General features: G+C 48.2%; 2 protein-coding genes across 2 annotated transcripts in view; one reads left to right on the forward strand and one right to left on the reverse strand.

Moving 5' to 3' along the window:
- The first annotated feature begins 720 nt into the window (after positions 1 to 720).
- On the forward strand, positions 721 to 17,993 carry gprc5ba (G protein-coupled receptor, class C, group 5, member Ba). The gene is made up of 4 exons (XM_064315328.1): positions 721 to 2,212; positions 9,783 to 10,815; positions 11,317 to 11,429; positions 13,212 to 17,993. The coding sequence occupies exons 2-4, from the start codon at positions 9,789 to 9,791 to the stop codon at positions 13,254 to 13,256; spliced, it is 1,185 nt and encodes a 394-aa protein (XP_064171398.1). The 5' UTR covers positions 721 to 2,212; positions 9,783 to 9,788; the 3' UTR covers positions 13,257 to 17,993.
- Positions 17,994 to 19,395: 1,402 nt separating this feature from the next.
- Positions 19,396 to 24,445, reverse strand: part of iqck (IQ motif containing K) — a 13,915-nt gene continuing 8,865 nt past the window's right edge. Inside the window, exon 9 of the mRNA XM_064315638.1 lies at positions 19,396 to 21,371. Coding sequence (XP_064171708.1) covers positions 21,004 to 21,371 — 368 coding nt within the window. The 3' untranslated portion in view covers positions 19,396 to 21,003. The remainder of the gene's footprint in view (positions 21,372 to 24,445) is intronic.

The raw sequence follows: 24,445 nt of genomic DNA on the forward strand, positions 1-24,445 counted from the left end.
TGATAAGGGAGAGAAGGGAGAAAGCGAATATAGAGCATCATTAAAAGGATGAAGGCGATAATAATCATTGCTGTGACTGCTTATAGGCTATATGCTAATTGGACTCATGTTGCAGTTCAGCAGCTGAAAGCTCCGGATAGGTGCTTGGGCATGGGAGGGGAGGGGGCAGTCAATCAAATCTACAATGGTCAGAACCTACTAGAGAGCAATGGGAGAAACATGGAGGTCTGAGAGAGCTGAGATTTGTCATGGCTGATCATCCTTCCTAACACTCCGCACCCCCCCCCCCCCCCCCAACCATCGACCTACCTCCAGTCTGTCTCTGAGCGACTACCCACTCAACTCCCCCAAACAGAGACACACAGAAAATGCGTTTCCTTTGTCAATCCCTGCACACAGCACTTGTAAAGCTACAGTAGCACCTGTCAAACTGTTACATGTCGTCTCTTACCATGCCTGTGGCTGAGTGTTACCTCTGGTTTTGCCTGTTTGATTGTGCAGCTTATGACAGAGAAAGGAAAAGACAGAATGACAGAGAGAGAGTGAGAGAAAGAGAGAGAGAGAGAGAAAGAGAGGGGAATGGGAGACAAAATGGGAGTGTCGTTCTGCTGTCATATTGCAAGGAACGCTGCCTTTGCTACCGCTTTCGAATTTCTGGCACGTGCTGACGGGCTGCATTGTAGAAGAAAGGGCGCCGAGGTTTCGGTTTTTAGAGTGGTAACCGTGGGGCCTGCCCAGCAGAGCTCAAAGCCCAGATAATTATAAACTCCCTCGCTGTGAATGGCCGTTTGAGTTGCAGCTGTTCACGCGGGTAAATGTTGGCACTTTTGTCTCCCATTGATTGCGCATGGAAATGCATAGAACGTGGGAGGATTAAGTCCGCTGCGGTTCCACGGTACCGGGAAATCAATGCCGTTGTCACTCACCGCTGCCTTGTAAGCGTTTTTCAATTCAAGCCCCGGTTATTCAAATCTGAGGCGAAGGCATCCATATCTGTCCGAAACGCACGCAAGCAGCAGCAGCAGCATCATCAACAACAACTACTACTGACGAACGGGAAATCGTTACAACAAACGCGCTCGCATTCAGATACGCTTCACATTCTCATCAGGCAGCGAGCGGAGAGCAGGCGCGGGGGGGAACTGTCAGTCACCGCACGCCTCTCTGTGAATTGATAGAGTTGAACAGCTGAGGAGGAGCGACTTCGACTGAGAGAGAGAGAGAGAGAGAGAGAGAGAGAGAGAGCATCACGGCACACCGTTTCGGAGGATTGCTTCTCCTGCAAGCCAGTCCGAAAAGGGGGAAAGAGACAGTGGGAGTGGGAGCTATTATACTGTAAAGGCATTAGTCTAAGTACTACCCGGATCATTGTTTTCATTACTGTCCACGCAGGGGGGTGCAAGACCAACGAGAATAAAACAAAGCACCCCCAACCCACCACCACCACCCCCATCCCCGCGAGACAATAAACTGGACATACTGCTATATGAGCGCCAGGTTCGCAGGCGAGCTCCTCAATATCCGAGGAGACGAGCGGGGGTGACAACCGCCTCCGGGATTCTATTTTTGGGGTCGGAGGAGGAACGCAAAAGACAGAAGAAAGAAGAGAAGGGTGGACAGCAGACGCATCCCTAATTCTGTCATGCTTTCTCTCGCTCTGGAAAGGGATTAACATACTGCGGGTTATGCGGATCACCGGGCTCACACACACGGGTGATGCGGTCCGTCGGGAGGTAGAGAGTGGGGACCAGTGAGACTAGATTCTGGCTGCCTGACTGCCTGTCTTTGGTGTCCCAGCACAGTGGGATAACGGACAGTGTGTAGTCAACACTTTTCATTTATTTCACCATTTCTTTACTTATTTATGACAAGACAGTTCTTTGGTGAACGCAGCTCTGAACAAAGGAAATAAGGAAAAGGCATCGCGAAAAAAACCGATCTGCAGTCCTAAATAAGTCCGCTATCCTGTTTTATAGGACTAATAGGCTGCACAAGAAGAGGGATATTGTGTGGTTGGAGGTGCATCATCAAACCCCGCACCCAAATTTGTTTGAGGCTCTGCGTTGAGTCGTTGCGTAAACGCCAAAGGTGCCTGAAGAGTGCTATCGCAAGCTCAGCGGGGGAGTTTAAATACGAAATGTGACATTTATTAAATCTCCTAAACACGTGACACGTGCGTCCAGCAATCGAGGATCTGTTTACATCTCACAAGGTAGGTTCCCCCAACCTTTCCGATCGCATCGATCGACCGGTCAATGAGATCGGGGTGGATGCTTGTGCGGTTCTCTCTGTGTCCATCAATATCACTAGCCTCATTCCATGTCTTGAACGCGCCGCCCCTGTCATTTAATAGAACTGTAGCGATCTGTCACGTGTCGTGTCGCCACACAAAACGTTGAAGTTATGTTGTGACCATCAATCATCGAGGTGAATACGTGAATACGCGGTGCTATTGCACCAAACGCGGTTTTAAATATGCATGGTAGGTGGAATATCTGTGTGGTCACGTGGTCGAGCTTCTAGAGAGGGGTCAGATATAAGTTTACACTGGGTGACTGGCACGTGGCCCTGACCTCTGGGGTCACTGGAAAAGCACCCAGAACCTTAACCCATTTGCTGTAATTATAAACACCGTAGGAACAGGTCACACATTGTTCATCTAACGCACCATTCATGCGCAGGTAATCACTGTAAAAGTAAATGTACAGGACCAAATGCCCATGTCTTTCATGCAGTCTGCCTGGAATTAAATGAAGCTTTTTGGTGGTAATGTTACAGCAATTCAATGCTTCTAACAGCCTATTCATTGTGTTTGCTCAGTGTTGGTGGGCAGGAGTTGTATTATCCAATGGCAGTACTATCGTCTGTATATTTGGATTACATATTATACAATATAGGAAAGTAAATTGTATCTGTTTTTGTAATATAACATATGTCTGTTTTTGTTGTTAAAAGACCTTGGACACATAAATGACATCCTGGACACATATGCACTGACCTAGTCCCCCAAAGCACACACACACACACACACACACACACACACATATTCACACGCACATTAGCGATGAAGCGATGCTCTTTTTTTAGATATGCGGATCATTCCCCTTCCCCTGAAACAATAGTTTGTTTTAAAGTCCAGGAGCCAAACAATAATTTGTGAACCTCCCTGTAGCCACTGCCATAGTCCGCATTGTTTTGTGAGACTTTCTAAAAAAAGACTTTTCTGATGAGATATTCAGTTTCAAGGCTCAGCCAGTTTGGTCAGCTGCTGCTCTCGATACCCCAGCTGTTATCCTGTGTCGAGAATTTGGCACCAGAGTTTCAGGACGGGTTCAGGGTCATACCTACGTTTTTGGCCCAAACATCATATAGTAAGGAGTTATGTTGTTTGTTTATTTGTTATGTGTTTTTTTAATGGTTATATGTTGGACACTGGGTGTCTCAGAGTGTCCCTTTCTTAGACACCTGGGGGCAGTTTCACAGGCTCAGATTAAGCCTAGTACTAGACCAAATTCAAATTTGAATGGAGGACTAAGCTTAATCTGTGTTTGTGAAACTGGCCCCTGGCGTTATAGGGTGTGGAATGAGGGGTAAAGGGTGGTATGATATTCTGTCATGGTCTGAAGTCAGGACTTCAGAGGAAGGGCTCAGAGGTACCTTCTCTGGGAAACGTACCAGTATGTATGGACCTGTATTCAACTGGCAGGACCTTGTGTGTGTGTGTGTGTGTGTACGGATGTGTTTGTACGCGTGTGTGTGTGCACGAGCATTCTGTTTGTGTGTGCGTGTGTGTGTGTGTGTGTGTGTGTGTTGTGTATGGGTACATGTGGACATGTGTTGGCACGTGAGTGTATGTGGGTTTATACGTGCCGTACTGTGGAAGAAGGTTAACAGCACTGTGAGCTTAATGTTGATCCAGGAGGCAGTGGGGCCACAAGCTTCCAGATACCCTGATTCTTGCCGGGCTAGTTCTGATGAGAAGACTACTCTCATAACATTAAAGTGTTCTTCCCACTGCATTATTTCTCATATATTACTATGCTTTTTCTAAACCGTGATGCCCACGGACTGCGATTCGAACACCAGTTCAAAGGGGGGAGACATCGTGCTGGCTTGGAACTGACATGTTCCTGAGTTCCAAGCCAGGCCCTGCGATGGGGAGAGATTAAATGATCTGAGTGTTAATTGCCAGCCCAATTAGCATATGGTCACAGTGTGAGACCAGTCACAGGCTAATGAGTGCTAATTACCAGATCTAAGCATGTCTTGAGGGGCTATCGTGGGGATGGGGGTGGGGGTGGGGGGGGGGGTCAATTTACACCTTCAGAAGTAACTTCTTTTTTCAAACGTTTTTGCTCAGTGTCGGTTTTGCAAGCGGTGACTGGCGGCAAACTGTTGGGTTGTGCAAAGATAGGCAGATTACATCACTTCCATGACCTTATTGTTAAAAAAAACAAAAAGTTATCATTGTAAGAAAAAGATATGGCAGTGGGGGCTTTTCATATGGGACGCAAGTGATTAAACAATGCAGGGGGTTAACTACCTGTCCAGAATCCAGATCCTGGGGAACCCCCCACCCCCCTAGCTAAGATGGTAGAGACAGTTAAGCATAAGTCAGTAAAAAAAAAACAAAAAAAACTTTACAGTAAAAAAAAAAAAAAGTGATATTGAGAAGTTACTGATCATGTGAGGCAGGTAGTTTGTATTTAAACCAAAATTTAGTCCTAAATTTTAGTCCCTTATTTACAAACCCGTATCTTATCTATTTGAAAATTCCCTGCATCGTTTCATTGCAAAACAAGCACATCTTTTTCCTTTTGATGTTTGTAACTGTCCACTGTCTTGTGTACCATTGTAACTCTGTGATTTATGTCAGGTGCCACCTTGCAAAAGAGATTGCGATCCCAATGGGTTTTTTTTTTTACCCGGTTAAATAAAGGTCAAATAAAAATAAAAAATACATGCACACTCACTTCCGCGGGGCAGTCTGCAGGCCGTCGCCTCTTTTCATCGCCAAATCCAGCAGCTGAGCTGCGCGTTCCCGTTCCGCCAGAGGCGTGCGGGTCACACACACACACCTAGCGCCGGCCCACGCCGGATCCACCAGCATTCTGCTGCTAGTAGAACCAGGGACATAAATGTAAATGAACACACAGACATTAGGAAGAATTCTTTTTGTTGCACACAGAGAGTAGTCAATGTGTGGAATAGCCTGCCAGGTCACGTAGTAGAGGCAGAAACTCAGGGGATTTTTCAAGACTAGTCCTGATACAGTGTTAGATACTATCTAGTCTGTAGGTAATCAGAGCACTAATTTAGTTAGTAAAACGAGCGAGCATTGTTGGGCTGAATGGCCTGTTCTGTTAGGGGTGTCAAGCTTCTGTGCCACGAGGGGAACAAAACCTACCGAATGAAACGCACCCCTCCGCGGGCGTCGCTACCCCCAAATAATCTGCCTTTAAAATCAGCCAGGCACCGCCACTCGATTAGTCAGGCAACATGCTAACAAAAAAAAAAAGAGTAGCCATTGCTTGTGCCTCCGGCTTACCGAGCACAAGCAGAACAGGCCCATTTAAAGAGCGCACTGCTGCGCACAGATGGTTGGTGAACTGCATGTGAGGGAACAGTGGTGCCCTCATAACGTTTCCCTCCAATCAGCTCAACGCTGAACAAACCTTGTGCCTGGATCCAATTAGCGATGGTGCCCTCTATTTTTTTTTCTCCTGCCGTTATCAACAGATGAATTATCTCTCATCTATTGGAACTTTCCTGAAATCAATATGAGTCGCTTCCCTTTAATAGGCACATCAATCAAGCAGCCAAATTAATAGCCAACTATGCAGTTACTACAGTTTGTAGTCTAATTTAGGGACACCCGCATCACAGCCGCTGTGATTTATTGAAATCCCAATGCATTAAATATGCATTCAATTCCTAGCTAAGTGCATTCCTTAGTTCATGCTCTACTAAGTACATTTCTTCAATTTCGGTATTTTTGGTAACATTATCACATAGAAAGATATAGTTACATTGGTGGCCGTTAGTCTGTAATTATTGACAATGTGGTAAAGATGTTATCTATGTAAGAAATTAGTGGTTTAGCCTGGAGTAACTGAGTACAACACAGCTGATTGGCAGATCAGTTTCCTCTGTTCTTGGCTGTAGTTGGCCAGAAAAACACCCTCTCCTATGTGCAGGCCAATTGCGAAGCTTTACACCAAGAGTGTATTTTGGAAGGATGGCCTTGGAAGCTTTGGGTACACATTTTTGTGAATAGCAGGCTGCTCTTGAGGAGAACAGGCCCAGGTTTTTGTGCAGGTGGTGCTCAGGAGCAAAACCATAGAGAAATGCCAGAATTACTGGTTGCCCCTTTCAGTGTATCATGACATTTTCTTGCAATATTGCAAATGCTGAGAAAAGAGACGATAAAAGAAAATATTTGATGCTGTGTAGCCTTCCTGCTGTGTGCAGTAGTGTGTAGCAGTGCGGTAGCAGTGTGTAGTGGTGTGCAGTAGCAGTGTGCTGTAGCAGTGGATGTAAGATGACTGTGCTGCAGGTTCTGTGCAGTAGCAGTGTGTAACTGTGCAGTAGTGTGTAGCAGTGCGCAGTAGCAGTGTGTAACTGTGTACAGTAGCAGTATGTAACTGTGCTGTAGTAGTGTGTAATTGTTTGTAGTAGCAGTGTGTAGCTGTGTGCTATAGCAGTGTGTAACTGTGCAGTAGCAGTGTGTTGCTGTGTGCAGTAGCAGTGTGTAGCGGTGTGCAGTAGTAGTGTGTAGCAGTCTGCAGTAGCAGTGTGTAACTGTGTACATTAGTAGTGTGTAACTGTGTGCAGTAGCAGTGTGTAGCTGGGTGATAGCAGTATGTAGCGGTGTGCAGTAGCAGTGTGTATCGGGGTGCAGTAGCAGTGTGTAACTGTGTGCTGTAGTAGTGTGATGTTGTAGTAGCGTGTGTAGCTGTGTGCTATAGCAGTGTGTAACTGTGTCAGTAGCAGTGTGTAGCTGTGTGCAGTAGCAGTGTGTAGCTGTGTGCAGTAGCAGTGTGTAGCTGGGTGCAGTAGCAGTGTGTAGCGGTGTGCAGTAGCAGTGTGTATCGGGCTATAGCAGTGCAGTGTGCGTAGCGGTGTATGTTGCATAGCAGTGTGTAACTGTGCAGTAGCAGTGTGTAGCGGTGTGCAGTAGCAGTGTGTAGCTGTGTGCAGTAGCAGTGTGTAGCTGTGTGCAGTAGCAGTGTGTAGCTGTGTGCAGTAGCAGTGTGTAGCGGTGTGCAGTAGCAGTGTGTAACTGTGTGCAGTAGCAGTGTGTAACTGTGTGCAGTAGCAGTGTGTAGGTGTGTGCTGTAGCAGTGTGTAACTGTGTGCAGTAGTAGTGTGTAACCGTGTGCAGTAGCAGTGTGTAACTGTGTGCAGTAGCAGTTTTGTAACTGCTGTAGTGTGTCAGTAGCAGCGTGTAGCAGTGTGCTGTAGCAGTGTGTAACTGTGTGCAGGAGCAGTGCATAACTGTGTGCAGTAGCAGTGTGTTTCTGTGTGCAGTAGCAGTGTGTAACTGTGTGCAGTAGCAGTGTGTAACAGTGTAACAGGCTTCATAGAGGATTCCTTAGCAGCAGCGATGCAGCAGAACTGGTGAGAGCTGGATCGTTCACTATTACGTAAGAGAGAGAGAGAGAGAGAGAGAGAGAGAGAGAGAGAGAGAGAGAGAGAGAGAGAGAGAGAGACAGAGAGAGAGAGAGAGGAAGAGAGAGAGAGAGAGAGAGAAGAGAGAGAGGATGGGGTTGAGAAGAGGGAGGATTGGAGAACACTGTTTTGTGTTGGAGGGGGGTTTTCGGAATGATAAATCTTTCACAGCTCCTCTTAGAACATGTCAACCACATAAGAGGGGTAATTTAAAAATTAATGAAAAATATTTGCTGAGCCAAAGAGAGAAGCAAATGAAGATTAACTGTGAGAAAATGAGGAGGGATTGAGGGAGACAGAGGGAGAGAAAAGAGAGACAGAGAAATAGAGAGAGGGAGAGAAATGAAACCTTCAGAGAATTCTGGAGAGTGATTAAGCCTGCGGTGACTTTGTGCCGTAGTGGGGGTGGCTGGACAGAGGGTGGAGGGCGGAGCATTTGTCTGGTGAGCCCTCGCTGTTTTGGGACTGGGGCTTGGGTCTGACCGTTTGGTTTAAGGAGCGTGGGTGCGGGAGGGGGGAGTGGGGGGGGGGGAGGCCCACGGTAAGCCCCGGGGTGGGCGGTGCCAGGGCTCCGGCGGCAGGGGCGGCACGGGGAGCGGCACGGTCGGGGGTTCGGCGCTAGCCCCGCTAACGCCAGCCGAGAGGCGAGAGGGAGATGAGATGAGATGAGACGAGATGGTGATGCGGGAGAGAGGGGGGAGAACTGCAGGATTAGGATGAGCCCCGCCCCCTTCTTTTTTACCACGCACTGTCTCCCTAGCCCCCTCCGCCCCAAACCAGTGATGCTCCCTGAATAGTGAAAAATCACCAATCAGATTCTGTCAGTTTAAATATGCATTCATTTTCCTCGAGATTCACAGGCTGTACAGTAATTAAGCATTCAGTGGTCAAAATGCCCACAAGAGAGACGAGGTTAACGTTCTGGTTTCCCTAACAACATTACAAAATAACCAAGGGACCCTCAGTGTTACACAGCGTAGTGTGCTGCTAAAATAAACGTCAGAGGACGAGTGTAATATCACGTATTTCAAGTGCACGCATGCAGGCTGTGTTTCATTTCCAAAATGGCCGTTAAGGCGTATGGGCTAATATATCTGAAGTGGCAGCGAGAGAGTGCGGCGGCGAGGTTAATGGGTTTTAGGTACGGCGCTGGTCCGTACTCATTTTCTTCCCCCTCCCTGCTTGTTTACGGTCTCCTCTGCTCTGGCAGTCTCGGCTCGGCGGGGCAGCCGCGCGGCGCAAGATGGAGGCCGCCGAGCCGATTCAATAAAACCTAATTGGATGTTTTATTTGCGGAGGAAATGAAACGGGGTTCGGCCCGCGGAGCCGCTGAGGCTTCCTTCCGGCGCTTTCCGCGCGCCGCGGGCCCCTTCCCGAGCTCCGCTCCGTGACGCACGGGCGCCTCGGTGTGTGAAAACGGGGGGGGGGGGGAATGGCGGAACTCTGACTTCACACAGGATGGAGGAAGAGAGTCACGACTTCCTGCTGCCAGAGATATAGGATATCAGTGTAGCACAGTGCACACACACGCACACACACACACTGTCGCACATGCTCACACACCTGCATGCAAACAAACATACACACAGATGTGCACACATGCACGCACATGCTCACACACCATGCAACAACATCCGATGTGCACCAAACACATGCCACACCAGATGCGCAGCAAACACACAGCACACAGCAGCACATGCAAGCACACACAGAGCAAGCATGCACCACAGAGCAGCAGCACAACACACGCGCACACACACACACACACATGCATGCATGCATGCACGCACACACACACACGCACACACACACACACACACACCCTGTTCCAGCTGCTCAGTGGGCTCTTAGTAATCTGACTGTGTCATACTGTGTAAAGCAGCGCATTGTTTCACAGCTGAACTAAACCTCCCTGTGTCTGTCTGCCTCTCTCCCTTTCCTCTCTCATTCTGTTTCTCTCTCTCTCCTCTCCCTTCCCTCTCTCATTCTGTCTCACTCTTCTCTCCCTTCCCTCTCTCATTCTGTCTCTCTATCTCTCACTCTTATCTCCCTTCCCTCTCTCATTCTGTCTGTCTGTCTCTCTCACTCTTCTCTCCCTTCCCTCTCTCCAGTCAGCGATGGCAGGATTCCCCGTTCTCCTGGTCCTCTTCCTCTCCCTGGTGGCCGGCGGCTCCTCGGAGGAGGAAGAGGAGGAGGCGGCGCCCTTCGGCTGCGGCTTCCTGGGCCTGCGGCGGCCCTACACCACGCTGTGCGACCTGGAGGCGGTGTGGGGCGTGGCGGTGGCGGCGGCGGCGGCCGTCGGGGCGCTGGCGGCCCTGCTGCTGGGCCTGGTGCTCCTGGGGCGGCTGCGCTCGGTGACCGAGGCCGAGAAGCGCAGCGCGGTGGGGCCCCTCCTGCTCCTGCTGGCGGGGGTGACCGGGCTCTTCGGCCTCAGCTTCGCCTACCTGCTGGAGCGGGACGAGCGGCTGTGCGTGGTGCGGCGCGCCCTCTGGGGGGTGCTGTTCGCCCTGTGCTTCTCCTGCCTGCTGGCGCAGGGCTGGCGGGTGCGGCGGCTGGCGCGGCAGGGGCGGAGCCCCGGCGGGTGCGCGCTGGTGGGCGCGGCCCTGGGGCTGACGCTGGTGCAGGGCATGGTGGCGGCCGAGTGGCTGCTGCTGACGGTGCTGCGGCTGGGCCAGCCGGCCTGCCAGTTCCAGCCGCTGGACTTCGCCCTGGCCTGCAGCTACGTGCTGGTGCTCCTGCTGGCCGCGCTGGGCGCCGCCGCCCTGTCCCTGTGCGGGAAGGAGCGGCGCTGGCGCTGCAGCGGGGCGTGGCTGCTCCTCGTCTGCCTGGCGTCCGTCCTGCTGTGGGCCGCCTGGCTGGGCTTCTATCTCTACGGCAACAAGGCGCTGGGCCACGCCTCGGACTGGGACGACCCGGCGCTGGCCGTGGCGCTGGTGTCCCAGGGCTGGGTGCTGCTGCTCCTCCACGCCGTCCCCGAGGCTCACCTCTGCCTGCGCCCCGCCCCCCAGCCCTCCGCCCCCGACTACTTCGACACGTCCCAGGCGCCGTCCCGCATGAGGGAGACCAGCTTCGACGAGGACGTCCCGCTCTCGCACCGCCAGTTCGTGGAGAACCAGAGCTACGCGTTCGACGAGCACAGCGCAGGTATGCGAGGAATGCAGCCGCGTTGTGTAACACTGTGTGAAAGTTATTTGGAGTTTTTTTTTTTTCTTTTGTGAATGAAGATTCGGGAGAGGAGATTTCCCTAAAACATTGTCTCTACTCACTCATCCAGACTCCTGTTCCCTCCATTCTCAATCCAAACCCTTCCCTGTCAGAAGTTTCTGGTACCACTCCTCTTCATCCCAACCTTCTTCTTCCTCTTCCTCTTCCTCTTCCTGCTCCGTGAGGTCCACGGAGGGGTCAACAGCCTCTTCCTAAAGGCCAGGTGTGATCCCTTCCTCGGACGTCCGAGCCCAAAACTCTAAATTTAAAAAAACGAAATCCCTTCTTTTTTGTTCTGGAAGCTCTTTTCTACCGAATGTTCAGACTGCTCCAGCATGTGTGCACGTGTCTGCATGCGTGTGCTTGCGTGCGAAATACGCGGCGGGGTGTGCGAGAAGCCGCCGGGCAGTCGTGGGTAACCGTGGCACTCTGTTCTTGCAGGGTTGCGTGCCGGGGGGAATGGGAGCAGTGGAACAGGACCCAGGCCCAGCGCCCCCTTCCGGAGCAACGTCTACCAGCCCACCGAGATGACCATGATCCTGAACGGGGGCGCGGTGAGCCCTGCGACCGCCACGCGCAAAACAACTGCAGCTCAGAGTAACTGCAGCTCAGAGTAACTACAGCTCAGAGTAACTATAGCTCAGAGTAACTATAGCTCAGAGTAACTACAGCTCAGAGTAACTACAGCTCAGAGTAACTACAGCTCAGAGTAACTACAGCTCAGAGTAACTGCAGCTCAGAGTAACTACAGCTCAGAGTAATTATAGCTCAGAGTAACTGCAGCTCTGAGTAACTACAGTGTGAGCGTATGTGTGAGTGCGTGTGTGAGAGAGAGCGTGTGTGAGCATGTGTGTGTGTATGTGTGCGAGTGTGTGTGTGGGAGAGAGAATGTGTGTGTATGTGTGCGAGTGTGTGTGTGGGAGAGAGCATGTGTGTGTGTATGTGTGTGAGTGTGTGTGTGAGTGTGTGTGTGAGAGAGAGCGTGTGTGAGCATGTGTGTGTGTATGTGTGTGAGTGTGTGTGTGTCTGTGTGTGTGTATGTGTGCGAGTGTGTGTGTGAGTGTGTGTGTGGGAGAGAGCATGTGTGTGTGTCTGTGTGTGTGTATGTGTGTGAGTGTGTGTGTGAGTGTGTGTGCGAGAGAGCGCGTGTGAGCGTATGTGTGAGTGCGTGTGTGGGAGAGAGCATGTGTGTGTGTATGTGTGTGCATGTGTGTGAGTGTGTGTGTGTGAGTGTGTGTGTGAGTGTGTGTGTGTGTGTGTGTGTGTGTGTGAGTGTGTGTGTGAGTGTGCGTGTGAGCGTGTGTGTGAGTGTGTGTGTGAGAGAGCGCGTGTGAGCGTATGTGTGAGTGCGTGTGTGAGAGAGAGCATGTGTGTGTATGTGTGTGAGTGTGTGTGTGAGAGAGAGCGTGTGTGAGCATGTGTGTGTGTATGTGTGCGAGTGTGTGTGTGAGTGTGTGTCGCTGCACTGTGACAGAGTGTGAGTGTAGCAGCTCCCTCAGAGTGAGTGATGACGCTGTGCTGCAGTCCCTCTCCTGAGTGATGCTTCCTGTCGGCAGGGCTGTCTGGCCCCTGTGTTTTCGCACGATGAATAGGGGCTGTGGGTGTCACTGGTGGCTGCCCTCCAATCACAGCCTCTATATATAACCCCCACAGACTGTGCAGAACAGGAGCCTGGGATGGGAGATACAAACGCTGATCTAACGCTGCTGCAACGCTCATGGGACGCATATATCCATTAGCAACCTTACGGTTAGGCTCTGGAGTGCTAAAAGAGGATGTATTTCTACTGCAGATACCGACACACATGTACTTGCACGCACGCACGCACACACGCACACGCACACACATACACACACGCATACACATATGCACACAAGTAAAACACATTGCAGGCCAGAATACATTCAGCCAGGAATGCATAAGCAAAGGTGCTCTCCATTTCATTTATAAATCAATGTATTTTAATGACGGGTCAGACAGCTGGGGGCGGGGCGCGGTTGGGTGGGTCGGCTGGGCGGGGTTCACAGCAGGTGTATTCCCATACTCAGTGAGGAATGGGTATTTGGTGTGCCTGGGCGTGGGGGACCCCCAACCCCGGGCTTAAAACGGCGAAGGGCGGGGACGTGTGAACCATTAGTCTGGGCAGGGAGAGGCACAAGACGTCTGATGGTTATGCTAGAAATGCATTTGCATTTTCATTCCCCCCCCCCCCCCCCAACTGCAGTAGTGTTAGACTAACAGGTTAGTCTGTGCACTCCTGCCTGGGTTTCGAGCAGGTCAAACCAGGAGGCTGCGATGCATTCGAACTTCCTGTCTGTCTGTCTGTCACCTCATAGGTCCCGTCTGCACCCCCCACCTACACAGGAAGACAGCTTTGGTGAAGGAGGGGCGGGAAGAGGAGGAAGAGGTGCCTGTATCCGAGGGGACTGATGAAGGGTCTTTGAGGCAATTTGGAGGAGGATGCTTTTTTCTTGGTACCAACAGGGACCCCCCCCGAAATGCCGTGTACAGAGAGGCAGAGGACACCGTGGACGACATTCACACAGCTGTGCGTGACTGGGACAGGGCTGGGGCTCGGGAATCGGAAACACGGGACTCAGGACTTGGGGACTCGGGACGTGGGTTTTGGGATTTGGGATTCGGGACTCGGGATTCTGGGCGGGGAGAGGGCGGGGCTGACAGAACAGGGTAAAAGTGAAGATGTGCCAGAAAGCTTAGCAACTCGCCGCAGGCAAGATGTGGTTTTTATTTTCTCCTTTTTGAAACGTCTGGAAACTGTGTTAGGCAAGAGCGGCATTTTAGAACTCAGAAAGCTGATAAATACTTCCACTTTTTATCGTTTTATTTAACTGATATAAAAGTGGTATATAAAAGCGGTAATGATCTCCAAATGAGTTTCAGTTTACAACATCACAAATGGATACTGTGGAACATAAACCTCAGTGGTTTTGACTGGTTCTTATTTCTGAAGGAGCCCATAATGATAATATAGAACAGCTTTAACAGTAGGAAATTAGCGTCTAAAGTTTTTTAATTTTCTTTTAGTCTGAGAAACAGTTCTGGCCACTTTGCAGTATGAGGCTAATTTGGAATCTGTCCTCGTTGCTCACGCCTACATGAGACACACTGACCCTTAACCCCTGACCCCAGGGGAACATTTAACCTCCTGATGGAGCTTATTACAGGTAAACACACCTGATTCCTCACCAGGATCCGATGTGTACCCCCAAAATATGAAGGTAGTGGTGGTGGTGGGGGGGGGGGGCGGGTCTTGGGCGTCTGGGGAAACGCCTTAGCTCTCCTCTTCCTGTTCCCGAGATAGCAGGCAGCTGTTGGTCGGAATCTGAAAGCAGAAAGTGAGGAGAGGACTCAGAAACAGAAACAGCCCAGAAACAGATCAGTGATCAGGACAGCTGAAACCCGTTTCTATCAGGTGTGGTCAAGCAAAAATACAAACAAAAAATTATCACGAGGCCTGCCTGACCACTGGGGGGGGTGGGGGGGGAGGGGGGGGCTGACTGAAGACTGTTTGCAGGCTCAGATCATGAAACGTCTGGGGTGTTGGGGAGGGGGCTGGGATTGGAGCTGAAAGCATACGGGCATTGGTGAACTGTGAATCTCTGACAGACGGCCGTCTCCTGTCCCCGGTGTAAGGCTTGTTTCTCAAGATTGACAAGTATGACAGTTTTAGCCAGTGCCACCCATCTCGACGGTGCCTACTGTGGTGGACTCACTTTTATCCACTACAGATTAATCTCACTCATCTTAGTGAAGAGTTAGGGACCCATTCAATCTCTCCATTCGTAACGATGAAATCTTAAAACCAGGTTTCTGGTGATCGCTAAAATGTTTTTTTAAGAAGTACGTGAAGGCAGACGATTGTCAAGATGAAAGGAATTAGCTGCTTAGGGGTGGCCCTTGTTTGAAAGAGCAAGCCTGTTAAGCATGCAAACCAGTCAGAAACAGGTTTGCGATCATTAGCGTACGAAGGTCAGTCCCCTTCTTCCCCACACCCACCATTGTCCTCCATGGCATGTCATTTGCAGTGTTATTAAAATACTGTAAACACTGTGTTGCAGGGAGGTGGTGCGAATGGAGGAAGCGGTCCTGGAAATATACTCACTTCCCACCTTCCCTAACTCGCTGGGCAGCTCCCTTAAAGAAAAAGCAGTTTCTCCTTTTTACCATTAGGTGGCAGAATGGGCAGAAAAGGAGCTGGTCTGTCCCGTTCTTGCTGGTTTGTTTCGAACGGTGGCTTTAGAGTGATGGTGCTTCGAGAGGTTGTGTCTTACTGTGAAAGACAATGTATGAATTTGTGTTAACCTAGATGAGGGAATGGTGTGGAGGGATGAGGGTAGCACTGTAATCGAGACCCAGTTTCTGTGAGAGACAACATCCTCCTGGGAACCAAATATCTGCGTGAGGGAGACAGTCTGTACCATAGTTATTATAACAAGATGATCCTCTCAGTTCTCTTTGTGCCGTTAGAATCCCTGTGCTTCTCCCAATACACTTTCAGTAAAAATCCATTTCAGATTCAGTTCAGCTGTAGTGGTTGTGGATTAATTACTATTATTTTTTACTTTAGATTTTTTTTAAAACTAGTCAATCAAATTTACACTACTCTTGCTAATATTTTTTCAGTTGATGTGTGACTGGATTGCTGTTCATAAAATGTTTGGTTGGTTTTTTATTGTTTGTTTTTGAGGAGTTGTCTCTTTTTATATATATATATCTATATATAAAAAAATATTTAAAATTCTGTAAATTTGCAGAAATAATTATAGCCATGTTTTTATTTAGATTTATGGAACCATGGAAATATTGGTATATGTTTCAGAAAGATGAAGATGAAGATGAAGATAAAGGTTTTTTTTTTTTTGTTCACCCCCATTTGGTTTTTGTATATTTGCGCCTGCCAGCCCAGGTACAGTGACTCTCATATCTCCAGTTAATGTTACTCTGACAGACACATCGGTAGATATTCATAAATGAGGTGTTTGTTGCATATTGATTATTGGGTAGTTGTGAGGTCTTTTTTTGCACTTTATGTGTCTGACTGTATCTGTGCTGATGTAAAAAACAAAAAAAAACAAAACAAAACAAAAAAAAACTGTGACCAATCCCTGGTCGGTAGCTTCACTCCCCTGTCAGTACTGCAAATGCAAGTCCGAACCGCAAGACAGAGTTCAGATCCAGGTCTGTATCGGGATAGGTCCCACGAGTAGATTTGGTGGATCTCGACAGACCCACCTACCTTCTTTCCTTTCCCTAAAACTCAGACGGGTTAGTCGGGACGTTTCCTTAATAGGATGGCAAAAAGATTTGGGCTGGGAAGTGTGCCTTTGTTCTTCACAAAATTGGGTGCTCTTGTCTCTGTGCAGTGTTAACGGTGAACTGGGCTTTCGCCTCATTTAAAGAAAAGCAACAATACTGCTAACGATGAAAAGAATCTGAAAAATATGTTACTAAAACCATTTGAGCTACAGGGTCTGCTTTTTTCCAGAGAGAAGATCTCTTTGGGTGTGCTTTTAAAATTGTGGTTGGTACATTACAGGATAATGAATGCTTCAGAAACAAGACAAAATCCTCCAAGCCTACTCATAAGACTTACAGCACCATTGTCATGACAGTCAAACTAGTTTGCTAACTACCCATAAAACCTACAGCACCATAGTACCGACTGTCAAACTAATAAGCTAACTACCAATGAGGCCTACAGCACTGTATTTTTCGACTATCAGACTAGTTAGCTAGCCACCCATAAGGCCTATAGCACCATAGTAATCACTGTCAAGCTAGTTAGCTAACTACCCATAAGGCCTACAGCGCCATAGTAACCACTGTCAAGCTAGTTAGCTAACTGCCCATAAGACCTACAGCGCCATAGTAACCACTGTCAAGCTAGTTAGCCAACTGCCCATAAGACCTACAGCATCGCACTGCATGGCATCTGCTAATGGGAGCCACATCTATACATACACCAGTGAGCGCACTGATCCTTTGGTCTGTGCTCATATTCATAAAGCATTCCAGAGCAGGAGTGCTGATCTAGGAACAGTTTGGCCTTATAGCGCATAATGGATATGCTTAGGATATAGACTGGGGAACCCTGGACCTGGATCAGCACGCTTACTCTGAGATACTTCATGAGTACAGGTTAGAGACTGATCCCCACACTCTGGGTTAGTCGTGTATCTGGCAGACCTGACTATAGCCTGGTCCTTCTCATCCACACTGGCCACCGGTGACTGATCGCCAGTATTGGTCGCCGGTGACCAATTGTTGTTTTTTCCAACATGTAGGGAAAAAAAAACGTTGTTGCTCCAGTGCGTTAGCTTGTGAAACTTGTGCAGTACATTTGTCTCTTATAGTAGTAGTGGACTCACCCAGAGAGGCAGGGGAACTCTGTGTCCGTGCATGCACGTCCAGACTTGTACTTGAGTTAAGCCTGTGTCTTAAAGTAGAATTACATGCAGAAGTCTCCACCGATCACATTGCACCCCAGTCTTTACCCTCCCTCCTCCCTCTATGATTTTGATCAAATACTAATTGTTTGTATTATATCAGTATTTTATGCAGTTATGTGGACAAATTAAGACTTTTCAGTGTGAATAAATAACGTTGGTTCTTTTTTTAAAATGTCATTAACAGAAAGCCTGGGAGCTTTTATTTCAGACAGTCCCAGATCATTCTGAGACCTAGATGAATTTAGAGTGGCCCCAATATTCATGTCTGTGGACTAAAATATCACTGAATAGAGGTCTTAAGACAAACAAAAAAAAAAGACCAGCATAGTGGTTACCACCATATTTATAAAAATTGACAGGCAAGATTTGCACATAATTTGTCAGGTTGTATTTTTCTGAACCACCCATTGCGACTCACCTCTTTCCCAGGATTGTCAGGTCCTTGTCCTCTCACTCCTCACTATTCTTGCCTCTGGACTGTCCCACGTAGGACAGCCGATGGGGGTGGTGTTGGTTCACAACTGTGACGCAGCATGCCAATGTATAGCTCGTTTCCCCTAATAGGAAAAAAAAAAAAAGAAGAAATTCTCTGTTTCTGTAACAACTTCAGACAAACGTTGAATAAAATGTCATCTTTGTAGTTTACAATTTTGACTTGTCCTGGTTTTTGTACGAAAAGCAGGGGGTGGACAGCTAGCTGCCAAACCAAACATTATCGTTTATGGTTCTCATAAATCCTATGGGCTGTAAATTCTAAATGCTTTTAACTTTCAGAATTGCAGTTTGCACTAGTGTTTTAATTGGCATTTAGTGAATTTCCCTCATTATGAATCCAAAACAGTTGCCTTTGGAATGACATTGTGTATTTACAAAAATTGGGCTGTGGGTTAATGATTGATCATATTATCACTTGGTGAGATTTAATTGAAGAGTGTGAAACAGGTAGAGATAAGGAGAATAACTCAAGGCATTTATGCGCATGCAAAACTATGTCTAAAAACCCTATAACAATGATTTTGTATTATTATTATATATTTTTTTTTACAATTACTTCTGAATGTAACCTCTACATTGTGCTACATTATTGGGATGGCAGGTATGCCATCCCACCAAGTTACGCCTTGGCGGGGGCATGCCCCATACCTATACTGCACCGAGAGTTTGGCACTTTTCAGGGTTCCCGACAGAAATAACCATACATTATACATCAGGGAATACATTCCCACATGTTCAGATTTTCATCATCAAGGTCAAGTTTCTCTTCTGAATTAGCACTGACCATCGCTGATACGGAATAAGATTCTCACGAAGCAAGGGTGCCATCTGACTGGTCTTTGTGCAACTGATAGCGTGCGTGCGTGTGCGCTCAGCGCATGTGTGTGTGTGCGTGTGTGTCTGCGTGCCTGTGTGTGGACTCACAGGGGGGGACTGAGCTGATGGGTAAACATTGTTTCCTGTAAATCAGTAGCTCGGCTCACTTCGACGTGATCCAATCTCAGGGCAGGCAAACCGGTCCCCAGTCCCCTATCAGTTATCATCCGAATGAAGTGATCTGCTTTATTACCTCTCACAACGCCAGTGTCTGCTCTCACTGCACCCTGGAGGATCACACCAGCCCACCGTCGCCCCCCTCTGCTGGAGGGGCTGGGCCGTGCCACTGGTGCTGCTACAGGATTGGCTCATACAGCTGTCCTTCACCCTTTCTGGCCTATACGTCGCAGGCTGCAGTTAACTGTCGAATGGATGAGGAGAAGGCGGCAGTTTTTTTCCCACCATGTTCCACTGTACCATTCCAGATGCTTCTGTTCGAAAGAAAAAAAGAAAAAAAAAATCTGATCTTGGGCCAACTCACCCTCTCCAATCCATTTGTGTAAAGGCCTGGCTACTGATCTATCTTCAGTGCTCTGGAGCTTTAAAGCTTTAATGTTCGAAAGCACGAACAGTGAGCTACAGCAGTGAGAACTGTTTAAGCCAAATGCACAGCCAAAACAATCCCATTTATTGCTATGACCATTACCCAAGTCAGTAAACAGTACAACAAAGCACTCCGTTGTAATTCTATCCCTTTATTTCTGTCAGTTTAACAGTTACAGTACATAGAGCAAAATAATATTACAAGGGGGAATAGACAAGTAACTGCCGCAAGAGCAAACCAATTATCGTTACTGTCGACTGCACAGTTTGAAGCCCGTGTGATTGGGGGAGGTGTTGAAGTTTTGTTGCAGCATCAGGACGGCAGGACAGGAGTGAGGGTTTCAGGTGACAGACGGAACAACGGCAGCTGAAGGACGCAGAGTTTATCACGTCTCTGAACTCCGAACTGGCTTTTGCCTGAAGCAATGGACTGAGCTCAAGAGGTCACAGTCTTTGGAGTGTCGTTCTTCTTTTGTTTCAACTTCCAGGTCAACTGAGCTTGGATGAATGTGTGTGCGTGTGTGTGCGCGCACGTGTGGTGGAAAGGGGGTCACTGTGTTTCCTGACAAACAGGAAAATGGATTATGATGATAAGCTCAGTCTGACAGAAATGGCCTTCACCGTCCTTCAACCCATCCCCCTCACCCCCCTTTAACAGTACGTTTTTTGGAATGTTGTTTCAGCCTTCAAAGTCAGTGTTCTAGAACTTCAGCGCTTTTAATTACCAGTATTTATTGTGACATGAGCATTAGAATGTTCAGTAAAGAACATTCTAATCAGATATTTGTCATCTTACACCTTAAAGAAATAAAGAGGAAAATTCCTTTCCAAATGGCCTATAATACCCTTCATTACATGGTCCCACTTTTTTGGAGAGCCTGTTAAAATTTTTTTAAATAGGACTTATTTTGTATGGACTTTAGCAGCCTTTGAGAGAAGAAATAGTGGATAGGCAGTCAACATGTAATAAATGTCCATTAATGCATAGTGTGTGGACAGTTTTAGTGTGTCATAAGCACACACAGTGTGCTAACAGAATCAATGTGTCATCAGGACACAGCATGCCAACGGTACCAGTGTGTCATTATCAGAGTGTAGCGTGCTAACAGTATCATTGTGCCATTATAAGAGCGTAGCTTGGTAACAGTATCGTTGTGTCATTATCAAAGCATAGTGTGCCAATAGTATCAGGGTGCCATTATGCGTGCTAACATTATCAGAGTATCCTTATCGTAGCATAGTCTACTGACAGTGTCAGAGTATCATTATCTGAGCATAGTGTTGTAATGGTATTAGCATGACGTTAGTAGAGCGTAGTGTGCTAATGGTATTAGCATGACGCTATCAGTGCATAGTGTGCTAATGGTATTAGCGTGATCTTATCAGTGCATAGTGTGCTAATGGTATTAGCGTAATGTTATCAGAGCATAGTGTGGTAATGGTATCAGTGTGTCATTATCAGGACATAGTGTGCTAATGATATTAGCGTGATGTTATGGGAGTGTAGTGTGCTTATGGTATTAGCATGACGTTATCAGTGCATAGTGTGCTAACGGTATTAGTGTGATGTTATCAGAGCGTTGTGTGCTAATGGTATTAGCATGATGTTATCAGTGCATAGTATGATAATGGTATTAGCATGACGTTAGTAGAGCATAGTGTAATAATGGTATTAGCATGACGTTATCAGAGCATAGTGTGCTAATGGTCTCAGTGTGTCAGCTGGCACACAGCGTACTCTCAGTCAGGCAGCGCTCTTGTCGACCGCAGCGCTGCGGGGTGCAGCGTTAGCGCTCTGCAGAGAGGGTGAGAACGCGGCTATCTGCTCGGGCAGGGCCAGAGACCCGGCGCTCAGCGTCATCGGGGCGGGCCCGCTCTGCGCAGACGGAGTCAGAGCCTGCATGGTCTCCACGCTCAGCCGTGCAGTCGGGGTCAGCGTCGCCATGGTTTCCACGCTCAGCTGCGCAGTCGGGGTCAGCGTCGCCATGGTCTCCGTGCTCAGCTGCGCAGTTGGGGACTGGACGATGGCGCTCAGTGGGGTGGGGGACAGCACCATGATGGACACCCCCGAGTTGTTGGGCTGAGATTCTTCGTCCTCAATCAACTGCCCCACTGAGGGCAAAGAAAAACAGTCATTTAGCCATCTGGGCAACTCGTCACCCACAAGCACTTACTGCAGCTGGCCACGATGGCCATCAGTGCAGGACTGAGCTCATCTGATGCAGAACACAGGAACGAGAACTCAGAAAAAAATCAGTAACACAGATTAAACACCAAGCTGTAAAAACAGTGATAAAATATAGGCAAGCAATAACCTTTATAGAGTATGTATGCATAACAATCATATCTGGGGACACACTGCACATCACAGTAATATACACATAAAGTATAAGCAAATATAAGCAAATAATAACCAATAATGATGTGCATGAGTGGACAGAACGTTTTTCATATGCAGTATTAGAACTAAAGTCATTTTTTGTTTTAAACATAACTTATAGTCCTCCATGCATTTTTCCTAACAAGAATATTTATTATTTTAACCTGCTATGTTCTCTAGGAAGGTTTTCACAGTTATACCAGAGGTACATTGAACATTTCCATCTCCACCCACCATTTTGACCTTCAATGCATCAAAACTAGAAAAGCCAATAAACTGTAACAATATAGAGCATATCAAATTTTAGGCAAAGGTCCAATGAATCAGCCATCAAGCAGTTTGCAGATCAGGAATGTTCTTGACTTGGTAAAAATAGACTTTTAAAGCACAGTCCACTGTACTGGATACCATGAATGAAATGGCTGAACCTAAAAATAATCATAACAGATGTAAATCAAACCAAATAGGCTCTAGGGTCCCTGTGATCCCTACATACATACATCACGCCAGTTAGCACAAGAAACTAAAAAATGACACCTACACACTTTCGTCATACCATCTCACACATAAAACTAAACATTGGTCTCATTTAAATATGTAAATCCTACAAATTAGCACATACAACGAAACAATTATACCTAACCAAATATACCCTGCATACCTATTTGCATATAAAACTGGCCAATTTTTTTCTACAAATGCAAACCGTAAATCATAAAGTGCCATTAACAATCAGGCTCATAATGATATGAATGCAGGTCTGTGTGAGTGACGCCAGGTCTAAGCTCCATCACCCTGGCCTGCATGTCCCTTAACAAGGAACGCTTTTTTTGGCGGAACGTTCTGGAATTAAACGTAGCTCGGAGCAGTGAACAGGTAGCTGCTTCGGCTGACAGAAGCTCAAGCCCAGAGACACAGCAAGGGGGAATTTAAAGACTGAACACAAAGAAAAACAGGATGAATCTAATCTGTACATTTATAAAATTGCACAATACTCTCTGGAAGAGGCAATGCAATATTTGGTCAACTGAGCTGCACTGCATTCACATGCCACCTTTCATGGATCTGAACAGGCTTCAGACTGCAGGGAGGGGGAGGATTCTCCTTAAAGGTTACACCTGATGACCCACATAGGTACTGTACGGCAATAATTTGGAACCGGGGTCTCTCAGTCAGGCTGGCTAATCTTTTAATCCACTCTAACTGGGTTAATAATTCCATCTCTGCCCAATTCACCAATGTGTGTTGAGCGTTCTGACACAAAATGGCTGCTGTGAATTCCCCACGTGGGGGTTACACACTGTTAATGAGAAGTGAGGCTCCCTCTTTGACTGCAAAGTGCTTTGCGATCATAAAATATAATGGCGCTGTTTAAAACATAATCCACAATAATTATTAAGTTATGAATTACCATATGAACACCTTTTTAGAAAATGAACTGACATATGCCAAAGCCATATTTTCACACATAATATTTAAAGATGCACATCCCACTGAATGAAAAGCTGCCCAGCTCCAGTCTGACCTCCAAACCCTAACCTCTGATCTCTAGCTCTCTGGGGCGCCACATGCGACCGGTCATGTCTGGGAACCCTGGCGGGTGGATATTTTTGGGGTGTCCCAGTTGTTTCTCCCTGTCTCCCTCAGAGAATGATGTCTTACTGGGGTGTGGTTTCCCCTCTCCTGCCGCAGAACCAGGGAAGACTGGGCCAGTACTGTTAGGGCTTTGGACTGGATGCCGTAGGCCTGGTTCTGACAGGACCAGGGAAGACTGGGCCGGGACTGTTAGGACTTTGGACTGGATGCCGTAGGCCTGGTTCTGACAGGACCAGGGAAGACTGGGCCAGTACTGTTAGGGCTTTGGACTGGATGCCTAGGCCTGGTTCTGACAGGACCAGGGAAGACTGGGCCAGTACTGTTAGGGCTTTGGACTGGATGCCTAGGCCTGGTTCTGACAGGACCAGGGAAGACTGGGCCAGTACTGTTAGGGCTTTGGACTGGATGCCTAGGCCTGGTTCTGACAGGACCAAGGAAGACTGGGCCAGTACTGTTAGGGCTTTGGACTGGATGCCTAGGCCTGGTTCTGACAGGACCAGGGAAGACTGGGCCAGTACTGTTAGGGCTTTGGACTGGATGCCTAGGCCTGGTTCTGACAGGACCAAGGAAGACTGGGCCAGTACTGTTAGGGCTTTGGACTGGATGCCTAGGCCTGGTTCTGACAGGACCAGGGAAGACTGGGCAGGGACTGTTAGGGCTTTGGACTGGATGCCTAGGCCTGGTTCTGACAGGACCAGGGAAGACTGGGCCAGTACTGTTAAGGCTTTGGACTGGATGCCTAGGCCTGGTTCTGACAGGACCAGGGAAGACTGGGCCAGTACTGTTAGGGCTTTGGACTGGATGCCTAGGCCTGGTTCTGACAGGACCAGGGAAGACTGGGCCAGTACTGTTAGGGCTTTGGACTGGATGCCTAGGCCTGGTTCTGACAGGACCAGGGAAGACTGGGCCAGTACTGTTAGGGCTTTGGACTGGATGCCTAGGCCTGGTTCTGACAGGACCAGGGAAGACTGGGCAGGGACTGTTAGGGCTTTGGACTGGATGCCTAGGCCTGGTTCTGACAGGACCAGGGAAGACTGGACCAGTACTGTTAGGGCTTTGGACTGGATGCCTAGGCCTGGTTCTGACAGGACCAGGGAAGACTGGGCCAGTACTGTTAGGGCTTTGGACTGGATGCCTAGGCCTGGTTCTGACAGGACCAGGGAAGACTGGACCAGTACTGTTAGGGCTTTGGACTGGATGCCGCAGGCCT

The sequence above is a fragment of the Anguilla rostrata genome, chromosome 17, assembly GCF_018555375.3.
Source record: "Anguilla rostrata isolate EN2019 chromosome 17, ASM1855537v3, whole genome shotgun sequence".
In the NCBI taxonomy this organism is placed as follows: Eukaryota; Metazoa; Chordata; class Actinopteri; order Anguilliformes; family Anguillidae; genus Anguilla; species Anguilla rostrata.

Excerpts from the sequence above, each read along its gene's own strand:
- gprc5ba (XM_064315328.1), top strand. The coding sequence starts at position 9,789 with ATGGCAGGATTCCCCGTTCTCCTGGTCCTCTTCCTCTCCCTGGTGGCC. Across the intron at positions 10,816-11,316 it reads GTTCGACGAGCACAGCGCAG|GGTTGCGTGCCGGGGGGAAT; the intron begins GTATGCGAGGAA and ends CTGTTCTTGCAG. Across the intron at positions 11,430-13,211 it reads TGATCCTGAACGGGGGCGCG|GTCCCGTCTGCACCCCCCAC; the intron begins GTGAGCCCTGCG and ends GTCACCTCATAG.